Source organism: Trichosurus vulpecula, chromosome 2 (assembly GCF_011100635.1).
Source record: "Trichosurus vulpecula isolate mTriVul1 chromosome 2, mTriVul1.pri, whole genome shotgun sequence".
Classification (NCBI taxonomy): Eukaryota; Metazoa; Chordata; class Mammalia; order Diprotodontia; family Phalangeridae; genus Trichosurus; species Trichosurus vulpecula.
This window is the reverse complement of record NC_050574.1, coordinates 148,771,250-148,793,141: the sequence shown is the minus strand read 5'-3', so window position 1 is coordinate 148,793,141 and position 21,892 is coordinate 148,771,250. Positions and strand designations below refer to the sequence as shown.

At 37.1% G+C, this 21,892-nt stretch overlaps 1 protein-coding gene across 1 annotated transcript in view; it reads left to right on the top strand.

Annotated features, from left to right (window-relative positions):
* The window catches only part of CNTN5 (contactin 5), a 578,245-nt gene that overhangs the window by 490,137 nt on the left and 66,216 nt on the right, over positions 1–21,892 (top strand). The window contains exon 14 of the mRNA XM_036743961.1: positions 6,493–6,642. Within this exon, the coding sequence (XP_036599856.1) occupies positions 6,493–6,642 (150 nt within the window). The remainder of the gene's footprint in view (positions 1–6,492; positions 6,643–21,892) is intronic.

Here is a 21,892-nt window from a genome sequence, read left to right as displayed (position 1 = left end):
TTCATGAATTGCCATAGGCAAAGAATCTATCACCTAAATGGCAAGCCTGATGGTAAATAGCCTTTCTCACTTAGCTAGACCGGACTTCTACATCAGAAACAATCGCTTACAGGAACATACTCAAAGCCTTTGTCCCTTGGTTGAGGAGCTTCCAGAGCTTGGTGCCAGATTTCAGTGAGTTTTATAAAAATATATAAATTCCAAGTCCTTGGTAAATTGAAAGGAGACTTCTAAAATGGAATTTTAAAAGGCATTTGTGATTCCTTTTGTGACTTTCATCAGGTCCCATTTGAATGCAAAAAGATGAGTAGTACAATTCTTCTCTTTAGCAATTCAAGTAGAGGTGTGCTTAGAAGCTTGACTGAGCACATCCCATAGTTAAGTGACAAACCCTAGGTATAAGTAAAAGCAGTCCCTTAAAGCAGCCGCTGAGAATAGAATCATTTTTTCCTCCTGAATGAAGTCTAAAAGTAACCATAGCAAATAGACATTTTAGCCTGCAGGCCACTCTCAGCTAAGTCAAATTACTTTTCCCTTAGAAAATAGACATTTCATTTATGTTACCCAGCTAGTAGAGTGAGTTGATTTCTTTGACTGGGTCTACATAGAGTTACCAGTTCAACTGTCTTGGCTGACTTCACTTTCAGTCCTACACCCTTTTAGATCATTTCTAGTTTTGATTTTTCACCAAGGTGCCTAACATTTGATTAAACAAACTGATGTTTTAGTATTAGATAGACTTTAGTTCTAACTAGTTGGTAATTAACAAATTTCTCTAGTTTTCTTTAGGAAGCAGTGTCAGTGAGATATGGTCCCTCAAGAAATGTAGGGTTTTCTATTTCCTTTAATCTCCTCCTGTTTCTTCCTGGGAACACAGCCTGCATGTTTTAAACAGAATTGTCCCCATAGTTACAGAAAGTATATCTTTGTAAGAAGAAAAATAATACATGGCTATAAAGGCTTTAAAAAGATTTGTTTGGGAATAAAAGCTACATTATCTTTAATCTGTACAGGATTTGGGTTTCAAATCAAAATCCTAATAAAAAAGATGCTTGTCCCTTAATCTGTTCCACATTGCATGCAATTTCATCAAAAGTTTTAATATCCTCCTCAAGCTTTTACAATTATTTCAAGCTCTTACTCTTCACAATGAGCTTAGGAAATCCAAGCTAAATTTTTTTTTTGTTTTTGGGGGGATTTTATTTTGTGTGTATGTGTGCGTGTGTGCATGTGTGTGTGTTGTTTTATTTAAAGGTCATCACAAACTGAAAACCAGAGGCCAAAGACAGTATTAAACTGGGAGCAGAAACCCATACAGACTTCTTTTTTTCTTTTTTTTTTTGGAGGGGGGAAGGCAGAGCAATCGGGACCACGTGACTTGCCCAAGGTCACATAGCTAGGAAGTGTGTCAAGTGTCTGAGGCCCGCATTTGAACTCTGCTCCTCCTGACTCCAGGGCCGGTGCTGTACTCACTGTACCACCTACCTGCCCCCATACTTCTTTTTAATATGAAGACTTAAACGTCATTGCTAATAAATAAATGCTTCATCAAGATTCAGAAATTAATTTTACAAATGACTGTCATACCTAGCAGTCTGAGCTAAGGTCAGATTATAGCTTACAGGGCACAACCTTATGCATCCTGACAGAAAAACGGAAGGAACAGTAACCTCCTCTCATTCACTTCAAAGATTTTCTGGAGAAGAGCTCAGCTACAACTGATGAGGTCAGAGTTTGGAGAGCTGGTTCATCAAATGTGAAAGAATTCACTTAGACCTTTGTAGCCACTGGGAGCTTTATTGATGCAAAAGCAGCGGGCCTGAGGTTTAGCAAGGAGCTAAACAAAGGCACTGATGTAGGCGAGTGACCAGACTTATATAGACCAAAAGCTATACAGCATGTAGAATTATTTTAGGGTTTCTTATGGGGATTGGAGATTTAGGAAGAGGATAAGTCTTACACAGGTAGAGGACAACAATTGACACAAGATAAGGGAGACATTTTATGACCCAGGGTGGGACAGAAGACAAGGAATTCCATGGTCCAGGATAAGGGGGAGGTTATGTGGTAACTCAAGATAAGGGGCGGAGACTTTAAGGTGCCAGGAAGAGAAACTCATCCCTTAGGGCACCTTTGTTATCAAGATACACGAGGGTGTCTCCAAGTTAGAGGACAAACCAGGGAAAAAGCAATTTAGTTCTTAGGTCACTGTTTGCATCCGCATCACAACCACAGTGAAGAAATAAGTCATTCTTCTCCAGTACTTACATCAGGCTTTGCAAAAGTCCACTTTAGGTGTGCTAATCTGTTTCAAGTTCTTGCATTCTTGGGGACAACTTGATTATGCCCAAGCAAAAATTTTATTTTTCATTTTACTAAGGTCTTTTGTTTCTATATCACCTTAATTCCAAATATGTCCCCTACCACTCTACTCCGAGCTATCCTATAACAAAGAATATAAACAAAAAAGGAAAAAAAAATCAGCAAACCTTAGGAATACATTAGCCAAATTTTTCAGTATTTACAATGTTCTGTACCCAAAGTCTTCAATCTCTGCAAAGGTGGAAGAGATGGGCATTTTCTTTTCTATAAGGTGAAATATGATTATTATAATTACCTACCATTTATTTCCAGGGTTTGTTGTTGCTGTTGCTTTTCTTTCCATTTCAATTTCTATAATCATGTATATTGCTTTCCTGGTGCTATCTATATACCTTGCGTTGGTTCATATGAATTTTCCTATGATTCTCCGTATTCTTGGTTCATCATATTTATGACACTATATTTCATTACATTCAATATACCACAATCTGTTTAGCTCTTTCACAATTGGTGGGCATCTGCTTTATAAATAAAGGTTTTCCAAATGAGATTTTATATGAATAGGAAAACTATTTAGAAACCAAAGACTATTGCCAAATTCTCTAGCCTCTCAATAATACTGAATCAAGAACCTACCTATTACTAGGCAAAAATCAATGGAATAAAAACAAATTAGACTAATTCTAAGAAATTTCTGAGATAGGGCCTTTCTTCTCTCATTTGTTCTACCAAAAATGCCCAGCAGAACTAAGCAGAAGTCAGTGTGATATCATAGAAACTATAGTATTTTCAGTCATCTTTGGGATTGAATCCTGTCCCTGCCACTTACTACTTGTGGGACCTTAAATAAATTGTTTAATTCTTCTGAGGGTTTCACTTCATCATTTATAAAATAAGCTCTGCAAACTATATTTTCTGTCTCTACATACTAGGATGCCATGGATTTGTCATAGAAAACAAAGTGTTGTGAAAGGCATTAAAAAAAGGATGTGCAAATTCAGAAAGCAAACACACCTTGGAGGGAAAAATTCTTCACCAAAGTTGTCAAATTTATTATCAAGAAGATATTAATCCATTTAATGGATACTTGGCTAAATTCTGAGTACAATCCATACTCAAAAGGCAACGTGGTACACTGGATAAAAAGCTGGTCCCACAGCCTAGGTTCAAGTCCTACATCTGACAAATGCTAGCTGTATAACCCTGGAAAGTCATTTAACTCCTTAGCACTACAGGCTATGTGCTCTAAGGGTCAGCTAGGAGGCACATAGGATAGAGTACCTGGCCTGGAGTCAAGAAGACCTGAGTTCAAATCTAGCCTCAGTTATTTACTAGCTGTATGACCATGGGGGATGGGATTCATGTTGGACCCCTGAAAGGAAAAGACCATGTCTTTGGGACCTGGAACCCAAAGCCCTTGAACCTAGATCCCTGGCATTCACCTGAGGCACCTGGCCCATCGCAGTCAATAATCCTTTTAGCTGCCATCTCACTGGGGTTCTCAAGCCACTTAATTCCTTCCATTGTCTGCACCTGGCCCCAGCACAGGCCACTTGCCACTCCTTGATTACAGCCAGATCTTCCTACAATCTTTCTGTATAAAAATATCCATCTTGCCCTTATCAAATGCGGAGATTCTTTAAATTTGGCCAGCTCGTATTAGTGTCACAAATAGTGCAGCCTCACTAGGAATCTCACCCTCCCTAACCAGTGTTTTAATAAACTACTTGGACTGAAAGAAGGCTTGAGCAGTTGAATTCTTTTGAGGCAGACCTGCACCCTTTGCCCTGGCATTTTGCAGTTCCCAAGACCCCTAGACAGCAACATTGGGCAAGTTACTTAACCCTCTTGGCCTCAGTTTCCTCATCTGTAAAATGAGCAGGAGAAGGAAATGGCAACCTGCTTTAGTATCCTTGCCAAAGAAAGCCTAAATGGGGTCACAGAGTTGTACTCAGCTGAAACAAGTGAACAACACCAACAACAAATATGCTGTAAGACTGTAAGTTGAAGAGAAGTTGATACTCTGCATTGGTGAGAGGATTTTCCTCGTCGGAGAGTTACTTATATCAATTAAATCACAGACCCTGTCCTAGTCCCTATCCTTAATCCATAGTTACCCCAAAATAGCTCAGTTTGGATATAATAAATTAGAAGAGGTAGTATTATATGGTGGAAAATACATCTGAATTTCTTTTTTTAAATTATTATTTATTTATTTAATATTTTTAGTTTTCAGCATTGACTTCCACAAGAGTTTGAAATACAAATTTTCTCCCCATTTCTACCCTCTCCCCCACTCCAGTCAGCCCTCCCTTCTGTCACCCCACCCCCCCCATCCCCTTTTCCCTTACTTTCTTATAGGGCAAGATAGATTTTTATGCCCCATTGCCTGTATAGCTCATTTCCTAGTTGCATGCAAAAACTTGTTTTCAAACATCTTTTAAAACTTGGAGTTCCAAATCCTTTCCAATCCTCCCTCCCACCCACCCTCCCTAAGAAGGAAAGCAATTCAACATAGGCCACATATGTATCATTATAAAAAACCCTTCCACAATGCTCATATTGTGAAAGACTAACTATATTTTGCTCCCTCCTATCCTATCCCCCTTTATTGAATTTTCTCCCTTGACCCTGTCCCTTTTCAAAAGTGTTTGCTATTGATTGCTTCCTCCCCCTATCTGCCCTCCCTTCTATTGTCCCCCCTATTTATCTCCTTCTTCCTTCTTTCCTGTGGGGTAAGATACCTAATTGAGTGTGTATGTTATTCCCTCTTCAGGTCAAATCCGATGAGAGCGAGATTCACTCATTCCCTTCACCTGCCCCCTCTTCCCTTCCAATGAACTGCTTTTTCTTGCCACTTTTATGTGAGATAATTTACCCCATTCTATCTCTCCCTTTCTCTCTCTCTCAATATATTCCTCTCTCATCCCTTAGTTTGATTTTTTTTAGATAGCATCCCTTCTACATCTGAATTTCTAGTAACTATATAACCATAAGCAAATATCTTCCCCTCAATCTTTTTTTTTTGGTTTCCTGTTATTAGTTCATTATATTTTAGTGACTCAGCAAAGGCATTCCACTATCTTTTGAATGTTTTAGAGAGATTTTTCATGAAATTTAGAGTTGTAAGGCATGTTAGTTGTTACATAATAACCTAGCTATCATTCAATCCAACACCTTATTTTATAGATGAAAAAATGAAGCACCAAAATTTAAGGGAAACTTGTTAGAGTTCACATCAATTCAAGTGGTCATTCCATTGCCACTATTTTGACTCTCCACTTAATACATGGTACTTCTTTGTTCTCCCACTAAAACATTTCCCGCTTTGGTGTCTCATGATGGCATGGAGACCCTGATTTCTCAAAGGCAATGTCAGGGCATCACAACCTGGAAAGGTTTTAATAAAATGCCTGTAATGAGCCATTGTCTAAGGAAAACAGAGGTTTGACCTGGAATCAAAAAGGGTTGTCACTAGATATGCAGCCACTAAGTAGTGAATGATTTCAATCAAAGCAATTTTTGGAAATGTATACTAAGGTATTAGGGCAGCTAGGTGGCACAGTGGAGTACCAGGCCTGGAGTAAGGAAGACCTGATTTCAAATCTGGCCTCAGTCACTTACTAGGTATGTGAACCTGGACAAATCACTTTCCTCATTTGTAAAATGAACTGGAGAAGGAAATGGTAAGCCACTCCAGTATCTTTGCCAAGAAAACCAAAATGGGGTCACAAAGAGTCAGACACAACTGAAACATCCAAACAACTACAACAACTAAGGTATTAAGGGTAACAATTTACATCACTGGGGGAAATGTCTTCTCTCCCAATGAAGGCCTATATCTTTTGAAATACTGAAGTAATAGTTTACTGTTTAGAAAAAATTACAAAATGATCTCCAGTAAGGATGACATTCATGCATATGAATGAGTAGTATAACTATTGATTATTTTCAACTGTTTTTGCTAATGTATGCAAGTACTTATTTTCTGAAGGTTATTTTTTCATTTTGCTAATGAGTCTGAAATTGAGGTCATGGTCATATGTCACAAAACATTCTGTACTGGCCTGAGGGTACTGCTAGTGGCTATGATCTATTTGATTGCTGTTCTAGACAGAATATAAAGTTTTCCAGAAACCTCAGTGGCTTGAAATTTGCTTCCTTTTTTAGTCCCAGAAGTCATAACAGGAGACATGGAATCTGCAATGGCTGTGGAGCTGAACCCCTGGGTAGAATATGAATTCAGAGTGGTGGCAACTAATCCTATTGGGACAGGAGATCCGAGCACTCCATCTCGAATGATCCGAACTAATGAAGCAGGTGAGAATCTTGAAAACTGGGACTCCTCCTCTGGAACAGCCCGGAATGACTAAGAAACACCAAAAAAGGGGCAGAAGGGTCTGTTTCTAAAAAACAAATTAAAGGCTCTATTAAATTAGTGTGCACAAGATTAAAAGACAATACTCTTTCTGCATTAGGGTCTTTTAGTTCTACAAAACTAGAAATTCAATAAGCATTAATTGAATGCCTATTGTGAAATAAAAAAGACAAAAATCAACAGTGTCTGCCCTCAAGAAGCTGACATTTGACCATAATGCAGAGAGAAATAATATGAAGACAGATAAAAAAACAGGAAGGGTTTTAAAGATATTTTAAAAATATTTTTAAATCTGTAGGGAATTTAGGAAAGACTTTATCCCTTAAGAGGTAACACTTGAAATGAGTGTCAAAGAAAAATATGATTTGAAAGGCAGAAATGAAGGGAAGTCTGTTCTACATATGGGTTATAGCTAATATGAGTACACAGAGTCCAGAAATCGAATACAGGGTTTGGAGGAAGCTAGTCATCTAGCTTAGCTTGAACATAGAGTACATAAAAGGGAGTAATGTGAAACAAAGTTGGAAAGGTATGTCAGAGCCAGATTGTGGAGGGCTTAAATGCTAGGCTACAGGACCAAGTGAGGGAAGTAACCAGAATTAATATGAAATAGAATTAAAATTTAATTCAATATTTATTAAGTGCCTACTTAGTGCTATCCATTGCTGCTAAGTACTGGATGAGGTACAATGTTGAGATAAAGTCCTATTCCTGCCATCATTCTGCCTATAGTCTTGAAAGAGAATAGGATATATACAAAAATAAATATAATATAAAACGAAATTTGATAACCTGACTAAAGTTGAAGTCTGATGCTTACCATAGCATGAGAGTGACAGTGGTTTCTCAAAGGTTAGATGGAATAGAAGAACACAAACTCAGGAAGGTCTTGCCAAGTTGGCAAGTCTTTGCATAAACTTCTAGCAGCATATAGTCAGAAAAGCTGGGTATTGTATTAGAAGAGATGTCATAGGTATAGATATCAGTTTACATGTTATAGTTGAAAGGGAATGGTACTTGGACACAAGAGTCTAGGGTTCAAGGACCAGCTTCAGAATTTACTGGCTGTTACTTTAGACAAGTCAGTTAACATCTCTGAGTCTCAGTTTCCTCTGCTGAAAAATGAGAATAATAATGTTTTTATTAACTAATTCACAGGGTTGATGTGAGGAAAGTGCTTTGCAAATGCAAAAGCTCTATTTTAAAGGGTCATTTTTATTTGGGAATCTTCTTTATGGGTGTGATATTTGAAGCCATTTGAGTACATAAACTTGGCAGACTAGGAAGTGTAAAGAAAGAGGCTACCAAAAAGGAAAGGGAAATATAGACTATATCTCATGGCTAGATAATTAAATTGAAATTTCTCAAGGGCAAGAATGATACAGTGATCTATTTTTTGCCTTGCTAAATTCTGAAAGTGATCTAATATTCATAGTAATCTCCAGGAACTAGCATTTGTTTATAGAGAACATGTTGGTGTCAGATTAAGTTCATTTACTTTTATAACAGTCATTAGACCTTTTCCCTTGCACCTCATATAGCACTCAATTTCACAAATTTCTAATTCAGTTTTCATGTAATATTTTGTAATACGTTTTTACTATGATTGTGTCATCTTCTTCTGAAAGGTGGTTAGATCCATGACAGTAGAGATTGTGTCTTATGGAAATACTTTAGCTCCTTCAGAATCTGACACTATATTTTGCATGAAGTAGGTGATCAATAAATTTAAAATGAAGTAATGGTTGATTAATGGTAAGTTGTAAACACAGAACATACACATTTTGGCTCATGATATTCTTATGTACAAGATAAAGAAATGAAGCCTGAAGGAAGGTATTTTTTGAGTGGATTCAGAACTGGCTGAATAATCTGATCCAAATGTTGATTTAATGGACTGTTGAATGGTAGGAGATATCCAGGGGCTGTCCTCAGTTATGTTCTACAAATTCATCACTAACTGGGATGAAGACCTAGATACTAGCCAACTTTGAAGATAACCCAAAGTGGAAGAGAGGAATAGCATTCTGGGTAGAATAGTGTCCTTGAAGTCTATGAAACCTGAGTTCAAATCCTGCTTCAAATACTTGTTAGCTGTATGATCCTAAGCAGGTCACTTAACCTTTCAGCCTCAATTTTCTCATCTATAAAATGAGAATGATAATAAAACAAATGAGATGATATATTTAATTTAAATGGTTTGCAAACCTTAAAACACTAGATAAGTGCTAGCTGTAAAAGGATTAAGGTTCCCCTTCAAAATATCAACAGTTGCAAGGGTAGGGAATCTACAGCCTCGAGGCCACATGTGGCCTTCCAGGTCCTTGAGTACAGCCTTTTGAATGAGTTCAAGTTTTACAAAACAAATCCTTTTATTAAAGGGATCTGTTCTGTGAAGTTTGGATTCAGTCAAAGGGCCACACTTCAGGACCTAGAACACCACAGTTTTCTCACACCTGAGGTAATGAACCAAATGATACAAGATGAATAATCAACTCTACAACTGTTGGAGATAAGAGTGGGAGGCAAGGGTTTGGGGAATGGGAATAGGTTCAAAGTAACTGGACAGAAGTTCATATTTAAAAAAAAAAAACTAGTGTACTACTACAAACCAATTATTAGTCAATAGTGTTATATGGATTTTTTTTAAAATAGCTCATGGTGAGCTGTACTCATAGAGTGTAGTGTCAAGAACTAGGGAACTATAATGAACTATATTGCTATAATAATAAACTATATATTATATATATTATGTTATATTGAATATTACATATATAATATTATACATAATATAATTTGCTAATCAAACCACTCCTGAAGTATGATGTTCTTCCTCAGTGCCATATTTTAGGAGAAACATTGGAAAACAAGTGTGTCCAAAGTCTTCAGATATTTTAGGGGCATGCATAAAAGAAGAATTAGATTTATTAGGCATGACATCAGATCACAGAATTAAGACCAATCTATAGACCATCAATCAATAAGCATTAAGTGCCTACTATATGTCAGTCACCATGCTAAACGCTAGGGCTACCAAAAAGGGCAAAAACCAGTTCCTGTTTTCAAGAAGCTTACAGTTTCAGGTGGAAGACAACATGCAAAAAAAAAAAACTGTTGAAACGAGGAATGTATAAATTGGAGGTAATCAACAGAGAAAAGGCACACAATTAAGGGGGATTGGGAAGGGCTTCTTATAGAAAGAGGGTCTTTTAGCTAAGACTTGAAGGAAGGAAGAAAAAGTTCCAGACATGGGGGACAGCCAGTGCAAATGCTCAGAGTTGGGAGATGGAATATTTTGTTCTCAAGGAACAATAAAGAAAACAGTGTCACTGGACTGTAGAGCATGTGGTGGAGAATAAAGTTAAAGAAGACCAGAAAGACAGAAGAGGGCCAGATTGTGAAGGGTTTTGAATGCTAAACAAGGGATTTTATATCTAATCCTAGAGGTTTTAGGGAGCCATAGGAGTTTATTGAATAGGGGGTAATGGATCACTTTGATGGCTAAATGGATGATGGATTGGACTGGGGAGAGATTTGAGTCAGGGAAAACAATCAACAGACTATGTAATAGTCCAGGCATAAATTGATGTGGGCCTTCACCAGGGTGGTTGCAGTGTTAGAGAAGTGGGCACATATGAGAGATGTTGCAAAGATAAAATTGGCAGGACTTGGCAACAGATTGGATATGGGTGGTGAGACTGAGGAGCTGAAGATGGTATACTTGGATGACTGAGAGTGTGGTGGTGCCCTCCATACTAATACAGAAGATTAGAAATGAGGAGTGTTGTGAGAAAAAATTTTGTAATTTCAGTACGGGACATCTTGAGCTTAAGATGTCTACAGGAACCCAAATTGAGATGTTCAATAAACAGTTGGAGATATGAGATTGTAGGTCAGCAGACAGGTTAAGGCTAAAAAAGTAGATCTAAAAATCAGCAGAGAAATGATCACTGAATCAATGGGAGCTGATGAAATCACCAAGAGAGACACTATAGAAGTATAAGAAAAGAGGACCTAGTACCTGGCATTATGGGATGTTCATCTAAAGTCTTAGATGAAGGTCCAGCAAATCAGACTGAAAAGGAGCAATCAGATAAGTAATAGGAGAAAGGATAGAGCAGTGTCATGGAACCCTACAGAGAGATGGCATAAAGAAGAGGGTGATCATAGTGTCAAAGGCTGCAGAGAGGTCAAAAAGGATGAGGACTGAGGAAAGGTCATTTGATTTGGCAATTAAGAGATCATTGCTAATTTTGGAGAGAGTAATTTGGCTACAATGATGAGGTTAGAAGCTAGACTATAGAAAATTAAAGAGAGAGTGAGAAGAAAAGTAATGGAGGCATCAATTTTGGATGGCTTTCTCTAGGAATTTGGCCACAGAAAGGAGGTGGACACATCAAGTGAGTGTTTTTTGAGACCGAGAAAAACTTGGGAATGTATGTGGGCATTTAGGAAATAGCTGATAGACAAGTACAGATTGAAGATAAGAGTGGGAATTATAGAGGGGGCAATCTGCTGGAGAAGATGGGGTAGGATAGGATCATTTGTGCATGTAGAGATTTGACTTGGAGGCCCAAGGACAAGGCCCACCTCTTCATGAGAAAAAGGAATAAAGAAAAAAATAGTGACAGAAAATATCTGCATAATGTGATAGGAGGAGGAGGAGAGAAAAGGAAACTCCATTTTTTTTTACTTTTGAAATAAGAGGCAGGGTTCACAGATGAGAGGGTAAAGAGAATAGTGTGAGTTTGAGGAAACATGAAAAGGTTTGGAAAAGCCATTCTGTTAAGTGGGATAAACTAGGGAGATGAAAGGGGATTGCTGCCTTAGTAAGGACCCAGTTAAGACTATGTAAGAGAAATTTATAGAGGACCCAATTGGCATGTTTTGGGGACTTTCCCCCCAACTTTGCTCCATAGCACACCAGTAGAAGCAAAGGTAGCAAATACCCTAATAGCAATCTAAGCATTCCTTGGTACTCAAGGGTGCTAGTCTCAGAAAAGAATTTCTCCCCAAATGATCTATTTAGAATACAAATAATCACACAAAAGAAGAGATGGTTAGATTGTTGTACTATAAAGCAGGACCTGAGTAATCCAGATAAGTGAAAGTTAAAATAGTCTGGATACATTGAAACAAACACCTTTCTTCCTTGGTCATTTACCCTTTACAGATTGTTTTCTCTCAGGGTTTTTTTTTTCTTTCCCAGCATGCAAATTTTAAATTGAACATTAATTGCCTGGTTGAGTTTTCATGCTTTCATAAAATCAGCCATGCTTTCATTGTGTACAGGTGTTCATTAATTAAGTACATAATAGGTTAGTCATTCCTCATTTTATTTACCTGCTATGCAGATATCAAAATGACTGGTAATCATAATGTGATGTTCATATCCTTTTTTAAAAAGCACCCCTGATTTTGCATATTGTTCATTGTGTTTCAACAAAGCCAAAGATTACTACTTAATTCAAGAGTTCTCTATATAAATATTCATTTGTAAAACAAACAATCCATTTTGGATGAGTAATCCTTTTTGACTTTTTTTATAGCATAATCTCTACAGTTCTATTGAAGAACACTTTTTAGAGGTTTAGTAAAAACATTTTTCCATCTACAGACTAAATTATGGTCAGGCCATTTGATGTTTATTAATACCCAAGAAATGCTGCATTTTAGAAGATTTCCTCCTTTTTATGCAGGTTTACCTCAATCACATAGTACCCATCTTTCTTACCAGGAGTTCTACCTGTGCATACTTCAAACCCTTATAATCTTATTTAAGAAAGTAAGAAAATCACACAAAGACGCATAAAGGATCGTCAGTTGAAAGAGAGTTAAAGGCAGCTTTTACTGCCAGCATTATGTTTCCCAGGTTTGGGTACCACATGTTGTGCTGGAACTGTTAATGCTGTTGAACCCCATGTTCCATTTGGCCTCCATTTCACCAGGCTGCATGAATTAGAAAGAACACTGACAGTGTTAGAATTCTTATCAAATGACAAGCTGTACCTCATATGTAAATCTCTCTTATAAATACACATCTAGAATTCTAAAAGATGAACTGTTCTAATCAACCAACTATATTCTGAGATTTAATTAAGGAGGCTATGGGAGGAAAGAATCAAAGATGCTTTGTTTTTTAATCTGAATCCTATTTATGAAAAGCCAGTGTTGCGTACAAGGATGAGTGCCTAAGACTAAGGATGTTGAGGAGTAGAATTTTGCCAGTCTTAGCTCTATCTTTAACTAACTCTGTGACCTTAGGCAAGTCGCCTAACCTCTCTAGTCCTTTATTTGCACATAACAAAATTTTCTCAATAATACAATATGACCAGGAGTACCTGAGATGGCTGTGAGTGGCTATAGCAAATCAGTAACAAGAAATTGCACTGGAGAAGTGGCATAAAAGGTATTATTGGAGAGATATATGATCGGGGAAAAAAAGGCAGACCAGTCACACAGTAAAAGCAAGAGTTGACTTTTGGACAGCTCATTCATATCTGAAATGTTGAGAAAACCAGAAGGAAGCCTCAGGACAGTGAGCAGACCCTCTGTTATCTATGGAAAAACATAGGCAAGAGTCACATACGGTAAGAAGACATGGTTGGGTTACAGCCTGTATCACCAATGATAAGATCATAGACCTCAGTGAACTATTGAATTAAAATGGGTGGGTAGAACTTGATCATCTAGTGGTTCTCTTTCAGCTTTAACACATTATTATTAAATTCTATTATGATGAGGTTTTTTTTTTAAGTTACAGACCTTAAAAGTTTCCTCACCATATACCCATTAAAATCTATGTTATATTGCCTATCCCATCGTAGTAGGTGCTTAATAAATTGCTTGTTGATGGATTGATTGATAAAAGATATCAACCTAGATGTGGGATTGTCATATAGCAAAAGATAATCAATGAAAAACCAATATGACCCCCAATGACATTCATAGGTTGTCAAGAAATATAGAGGAAAGCATCAGATTTCTGAATGGATTCTGATAGGGGAGGGGAGCAGAAGGGAAGAGGAGAGAAGACTTTATAGAATAACATGGACTAGAGTTGCCAAAGATAAAAATGAATGGATGGGTTGTGTTCTATGTCATCAGACAAGGGATCATGGATCCACTGACATACTAAAGTCCTGAAGACTTCTGACAGGGTCTGACCACTGGACTATCCCCATAACTACATTTGTATTATTTAAGTCAAAATATTGCCATTTTATTTCAGTGCTTACCAAATAGATATACCAAAAATAAAAGCTAAAAAAGTTGGGAGAGCAAATAACACAGAAGAGTTTGGGGGAAATTGCCTTGTGTTTATATAAACCTGTCAATCTTAAAGTAAAATATATTCTAAGCAAATCTCCTCTTGTAACTCTGAAAGAAACTCTTATCACACACAGCTCAAGCTACAAAAGGGAAATGAATTCATCCTCCACACTCAGCATTTATTCCATGTCAGAAGGAAGATCATCACTTACCTGAAGAGACGGATTGGGGCCATATATATGACAGTTTAGGCACTGATCTGCCTATACATAAGGCACTGGACCATATAACCATAACAACTCTTCCTTACATTTCTCTGAAATTATCAATGAGAAACATTAATGTATTCTTTTGGAGTAACTGGAAAAAAGGTAAAATAAATTGGCAATTAAATAAATATGTTAGCTTTCTTCATCTACACAAATAAATAATTTATTTTAATAAATAAAAGAAAATGGTTTTCTGTTAGATTAACAGAATGGAAAAATCATAATAAATAACAAACTTCAAAGGCAAATACTCATTTAGTAGAAGGAACTGACTGGCCTGTAGAAGCCCTTCAATACTTTAGTAAAAATTAATTTGGTATCATGAATAGTGTTCTGGATTTATGGTCAGGAAGACTTGGGGTACAAGTTCTCTCATCTGCCACTTGCTGTGTGATCATAAGAAAGTCAGCTTCTCTGAACCTCAGTTTCCTTGTCCATAAAATGAGAATAATATTTATAGTGTCTTTCTTATAGAGTTATTGTGAATTCCAGTGGTTAGCTCAGTTTCTGGCACATACTAGGCACTTAATAACTGTTTATTGATTGAGGCTCAAGTGAGATTAAGTATAAAAGTACACTGCAAACTTATTATTAATAATAAAACTACCCCGGCACCTACACATATCTTCTGCAGTTTCTGTTGGAGGTTTATAAACAGAGATAGAGTAATTATTGCAGGTCTTACTTAGAATAAAATCTGCCTTAGCTGCAAAGCATAGCCAGGTTTTGACTGACAGTTCTAATTTTCTTCAGGGCCTATGAGAAGAAAGAAAGGTCTGGATCAGAGCAATGATGATAAGTACAAGATCTGAACATGAAAGGAACCAGTACAGAGAGAAGGGCTAGGAAGGAGGTATAGAGTTCATGAGTGTCTTAAATTCAACTTTGACTTTTCTCATGTTCTTTATTTTAGTTTCAGTCCTTCTGTGAATTAAGTACTGTCTCCACTCCATTTCTTCTTCCTTCCTCCCTCTACCCTATTCTCTTAACCACCTCCCCCCCAAAAAAAGGCATCACTTGAGAAATTCAAAGTTTAGACACTTGAGCAGAGGTACCTGTGCAAAACAACTTGACTTGTACCCCCAGAAAAGTTTATTAGCCCATTGAATTTTGGCTTTTGTTTTTGTCTAGTTAGCAAATTAATTAAAAAATGGAAAAACGTAGCCAGGTTAAACAGCCTTCGTTTCCATTGTCGCTGTTACTTATGGGATGGCATGCAGATCAGAGCACTCTGTATTTCCTAAAATTTACAATGGATTTCGCAAAATATACAAGCTGCTCTCTGCCAAAAGAAGAAAGCAATACTCTAATTTACAACAGAAGCATATAATTTTAAAGTTGGACAGCACCTTAGAAATCACTTATTCTAATCCCATCATTTTTAAAATGGAGGAACCAAGGGTCAACTTAATTATGCAACTTGACTAAGAATATATAAGAATTAGAGAAAGGATTAGACCCCAAGTTTCCAGATTGCTAATAAAGTTCTTGTCCTACCACACTACCCATTAGCAATTTCTAGGAGTCCACTTATGATTCATTCTTAAGATTGATTCTACATATGGCAACACGACCTGTCAAACTGTTTGGTTTCACACAGGTAAATATTTTTTAAAATTCAGCTTTACAGTCCTCTCCACTACCTACCACCCACAAAGTAAGCACACTTTCAGTTGTATTTTCCAATCTTTGTCACTTCTCCAAATTGGTCACTGGTTTATTATAAATCTCCTAAATTACTTTGCCTTTCCCAGGCCTCTAAATAAAGCCATATTATTTAATGAGCCATAGTAAACACCTACTGAAGCAGAAATTGGAATGATTTCTAAAGACAGATAGTTTGATAGATGGGTTCCTCCTGCCTCTTTTTATTTAGTTGAATCCTAATTTAGTTATTTAATATTTGGTTAGTGGATGGCTTTTTGCTACAGCTATTATTCCAATATGGAACTCTGTGACATTCTGGCATGCTTAAACTGTGGTCATTTGCTATGATTTGGTCACTTCTGGCTTTTACACAGATGTTCTCAGCCCACAATTTGAAGCCCGCCAATACTCTGAATTTCACCATGCCAGACATTACTTTGAAGCAGCCCTGCATTTGCAGCCTGGGGGCAGGGCATCCATTACATTATCTATTCATGGAGGAGCATGGCTAGAAACAAAATTGAGAAGAATCAGAATTTAACCTGCTAATCATGCATGCAAACTTGATTCTGTGAGTTAATAACCTCATGACATTTATCACTAGTAGCTCATAGAGTATGTGAGAACAAAAATCTAGCTGCTTAATTCTAAATCAGGTCTTCCTTGCATTACACTGAAAAATATGTCCAATTGAAAAAAGAAGTAGTTACTTTGACGGAAAGTGTTTCTATGAACATGACTAGAAAGATAAAAACTATTAGCTATTAAATTGATTTCATTAATTTTATGCTACCAACAAGAGCCATCTAACCATAGAACGTTAGAACTAGAAGGGCCCTGGAAGACAATCTAGTCTCACTCTTTCATAAAAAGAGTTCAATTTTTTATTAATAAATATGAAAGCTATTAAATAACTTAAACGTCTAAAATCAAAGGCATCAGTGTAATCACAGTATAATCAGTGTAATCACACTGGTAAGTGGGAAGGTGAATATCATTGTGAATGACTCTGTTGTACTACATACAACTCTAGAGGAAAATGACATTTTTTTTAAATCAGAGAGAAGGTTTCTTTCCCTTAGGAAGAGGTTGGGTTTGTTGCCCTTCCTCAGAAATGGCCCCATCCTACCCCCAAATTCATTCGGGTAGTAATGACTCTTACGGTTACCATATGCAGGCGCATCTAGGGAAGTATCTTCTCCATTGGCCAATCATATTCCTCCAGAAGGACATTAAGCCCTGGTCTCTAGAAAATCAGGGTTATTCATTCCATTAGGGTTCTATTTTCCAGGTGATAATAATACCTACCTTGTTACAAAGTTCCATATTCCATAGATATCCTAGGGGTTCTTAATTTGAGATCCACGAATTTGTTTTTTTAAATATTGTTATAATTGTATTTCAACATAAATTGGTTTCTTTCATAATCCCATGTATTTTACTTTATACATTTAAAACATTCTGAGAAGGGGTCCCTATGCTTCCCCAGACTGCTAAAGGGATCTATGACACAGAAGAGTTAAGAACTCCTGCACGGGTAGAGGGTAAATAATACTTCTCTGTGTTTTTCATACTAAATAGCCATGTGCATCTCTACCAGTAATTAATAGTCATTCATCCAGGTAGATCATATGTAAGAGTGAATTTATTCTTTATGAGCATATCGATATCATTTAAAAATGATATGCTGTGATATAAAGGCAATGCTGAAGTGTAAAATTGCCAGAGTAGCTTCAGAGCCTGGAAAATGATTCCTTTTAATAGTTTTCTTCATTTAACAGTCTTTTATTTGAAAATGTTCCCTTTCAACTGTACATTCTGTGGTTTCATGCAGTGGAGAGGAAATTTATTCCTTTGACACATTTATTCTTTTAATAGTTATTCATTTGAAAAAGTTTCATTGTGTGACTATATATTTTACAGTTTGCTAAAGAGATTCACTCTTTGACAGGTTTATTTTTTTTTAAACATTTGTTCATTTAAGTAGGTTCTCACTCCATGATGCTGCTAGGAAAACTCCTCTAAAATGAAGTTGCCAAGCTGCTCCAATAAGAAAGGAATAATGGCTTTCACCTATAGCTTCATTGGAGCCCCACAGTCAGATGGCAGCATTCTGTCAGAGCAGAGAGGAGTGGGCCATACTCAGCATAACAACAGAGAGCAAGCTACAGCATGATTTTAAAATCAATCATTACCAGATGTACACTGAGAGTTGGACACAACTGAAAATTACTGAATCAACAGATGTACTTAGAGGTAGCTAGGTGGCTCAGTGAATAGAGAGCCAGTCCTGAAGACGGGAATACCTAAGTTCAAAGCCCATCTCAGAAACTTACTAGCTGTGTGACCCTGGAGAAGTTACTTAACCCTGTTTGCCTCTGTTTCCTCATCTGTAACGTGAGCTGGAGAAGGGAATGGCAAACCACTTCATTATCTTTGCCAAGAAAATCCCAACTAAGGTCACAGAGAATCAGACACAACCAAAATGTCTCAACAACAACAATAAAATGTACTTAACTATGTGAATTAGATTTGTTAGAATTATTGTACCTTAATTTTCCACATGTATACCAAAATCAAATTCAATATTAGTGAACCCCAAGTACATATTCTCTTCTAAAGGCCCTTCAAATTACCGTACATTTACTTATCTGGCATGTTATAGCCTACTGCTAAGATCCTTGGAGAACAAGGAGATATTGAATTGGCCGTACCTTAGCAAATAGTTTCTGAATGTCCATGAAAATCTTGAATGACCCTAACCCAACCTTTGGTCACCCTTCCCTTTCTCTCACTTGAAATGTAATTCTCACTTACTCCACTATTTTAAGGATTCATGGATAATCATATTTGTGTGCTTCTTCCCTCTACTAACATGGATTACAAACTTCTGCAGCCAAAGTAGATAAAGTCATGAGTTGATCTGGCCAAAAAAAAAAAAAAAAAAGATTCTTCACCCAATCGCCAACACTCTGATGATAAGCCTCTCCACATTAAGCCAGAATAGTCCTCTGCTGACAATCACATTATGCTTCTCTGCTTGTGCTCACTGGCACAGACTGAGAATCCAAGGTCTTTCCATGCTGTGATGAGACACAAGAGGAGGTGACCATTCGGATACACAGATATGAATGAGTGATTGTGTACATGTGTGGAACTGATGCAAATTGGCTACTGGTCCACGGTTTAAAAGGTCAATCCACCAATGAGCATTTTATTAAGTACCATCTGCCTGGTCAAAATATTGAAAGAGTTGCTGCCCTCAAAGAGCTAATACTCTATCAGATAAGTCCAAAGCAGATGTCTAAAGCACAAAAAGGTTGAGAGACTCACCAGAGTAAACTAACACTAAAGTTCAGAAGTGGAATTTGAGGTCAGATTTTTCTGACTCCAAGGCTAGCACTCCATTTGACCACGTTGCCACAAAGGTGACATTGTACAAAGGAAAAAATAGTTGATGATTAAACTTTTTATATGGTTTATTTATTGTTTTTGTTAGTTGTTTTTTAGTCTTGTCCAACTCTTTGTGATCCGTTTTGAGGTTTTCTTGGCAAAGATACCAGAGTGGTTTGCCATTTCCTTCTCCAGCTGATTTTACAGATGAGGAAACTGTGGCAAACAGGGTTAAGTGATGCCCAGGCTCACACAGCCAGATTTGAACTCAAGAAGAGAAGTTTTCCTTAACTCCTAGCCTGGCACTTTGTCCACTGTTACCACCTAGAAAATCACACTTGTGAGCATATTGTTCTTTTTCTAGTGTGATACTATTCTAACATACCATTTAACCTTTTAGTATCTAAACTATCTAACTACAACATTGTTATCCTTTGATGACTCCTTCCTCATGGTCCCATGCCATTCAGCAACCTCTAAAAAAAGTAATGCCAAATTCATGTTTCAGACATCATAATCGTGAAACAGATGCTGCTTTGCTTTGTTTTAATTTTTCAGAGCTCTGCAATGTCACTTCAAAAACATCTCCTGATAATATTGTGTGAGACACAGTGGTCTATATTTCTACTTTAGTTTCTCTGTAAGAATGTTCACTTTCACACAATTCTCTGCAGTTACTGTCCCCCTGTCCCCAGTGTTCCAGTAACTCTATAGCTTCCTTCCACGTAGCCTGTGAATTCCTTGAGAGCAGGGACTGTCTTTTGTGTTTGTATCCCTGGCACTTACCACAGTGCCTGGCACATAGTAGTGCTTCATAAAGGCTTACTGACTACCTGACTTCCCTTCTCTCTCTCTCTCTCTCTCTCTCTCTCTCTCTCTCTCTCTCTCTCTCTCTCTCTCTCTCTCCCTCCCTCCCTCTTCCTCCCTCTCTCTCTCTCTCTCTCACCCTCTCTCCCCCCCCCAGAAGAAATCAAGGCAGGGTGGGGGGAGATAATAATAGTCAATATTCAATAAGTATTTCTTAAGCACTTTCTATGTGCCTAGCATTATGCTAAACACTGGGGATACAAATATGCAAAAGAAAGACAGTCCCTGCCCTCACCAAGCTCTAAGTCTAGACAAGATAAAAAAAGAAAGCTGAAGTAGGAGAGGGGAGGGGGATTTGAGGAGGAGATGTCCAGCAGGAATAAGGAGGATGGGGGATGCTGGAGAAGCCAAAGAAGTTCAAAATGAGTGAGCAGGACGGGAAGTGAAGAGATGTCTGAGAAGACTAGACAGTGAGAGCAACGACAAATAACAATGACTACTGAAACAGAAGGAAGAAAAGGGGAAAATACACTGAGCAAATCTAAACAGCAGTGTCTCAACGTATCTTCGATAGAGGAGCTTCTCTTATTCCTACAGAGGAAACCTTTTTGTCCTTCTGTCCCAATTCTCTGATTATCCATGTAGCACTTGGACGAACTATTTATTTTCCCATACTCTTGATATGTAATTGTCCCATCTTGATTTCCAGTCCTACACATTCTTGCTGATGTCTTTGCGGGGGGGGGGTCACTTCTTGCCTACCTACCATTGTTAGGTTAGTAGTAACATATTGTTAGTAATATGCTACAATACAAGAATTAATTTCATCTCCATATTTTCAACTCATTTTGGAAGAGTCAGGGAAACCTAAGAAATTTAGGCAGATACTTAATCCTTTCCTTCCTATAATATAAAAAAACTATCATTTTGACTAAACTTTCATTATAGAGAGAACAGAAAGTAAAAGAAATCAAATTTTGCCTTATATGTTTTACTGTTAATGACTGACTACTACTTAACATCCAAATAAGGGAAGCACAAGTAACAGATTTAGAAATTATGATTCTATTTACATTTCTATTTTAAGGGTAATTATTTGCTTATGTAAAGCATTACACCTTGATTAGAGAGTTTAACACAGCAAAAATGTATGATGGGCCTAACTCCCAGGATAAAATGTAAAATTTGTAGAAAATTTTAAAACATTTTAATTTATTACAGGTTCTAATCAAGGCACAAACTCTTACTCAAGCAAATGCCTTGGGAAATGTTGGTATGAATACCAACACTGTAAAAATTAGCCCTCTTTTACCGTGACACATTTATTACTGAAAGGTATGTTTTGAGCATGAATAATTTAGAGTTAATTAAATGAATTGCGATGCCAACAGAAAAAAAAAGATTTTAAACTAAACATTCTAGTTTTATTTTCACTGGAAACTCATTTAAAGGCTTCTGTATAGATTTTTCCATCACACAGCCTCACCAGGTTGGGTGTTCATTTACATATGGGGTATATTACATAGGGAGCAGGTGTTACAGAGGCCAATCTTAATGGCAGAAACATCTGAGCCTTGGTACATACTAGTTTTGTAATTATTAGCAAGCCATTTACCTTCCACTGCTCTGGCAACATTTCAAAGATTTATATAGTGAGATTGCCACTCCTGGTATTCCCTACATAGATAAAATCACAAATACACACATATGTATGAATATATGGTTATGTATGGATATGCCTATGTACACATATACATACAGATATAGATACGTGTGTTCATATACACCTATGCCTTAAATTGTT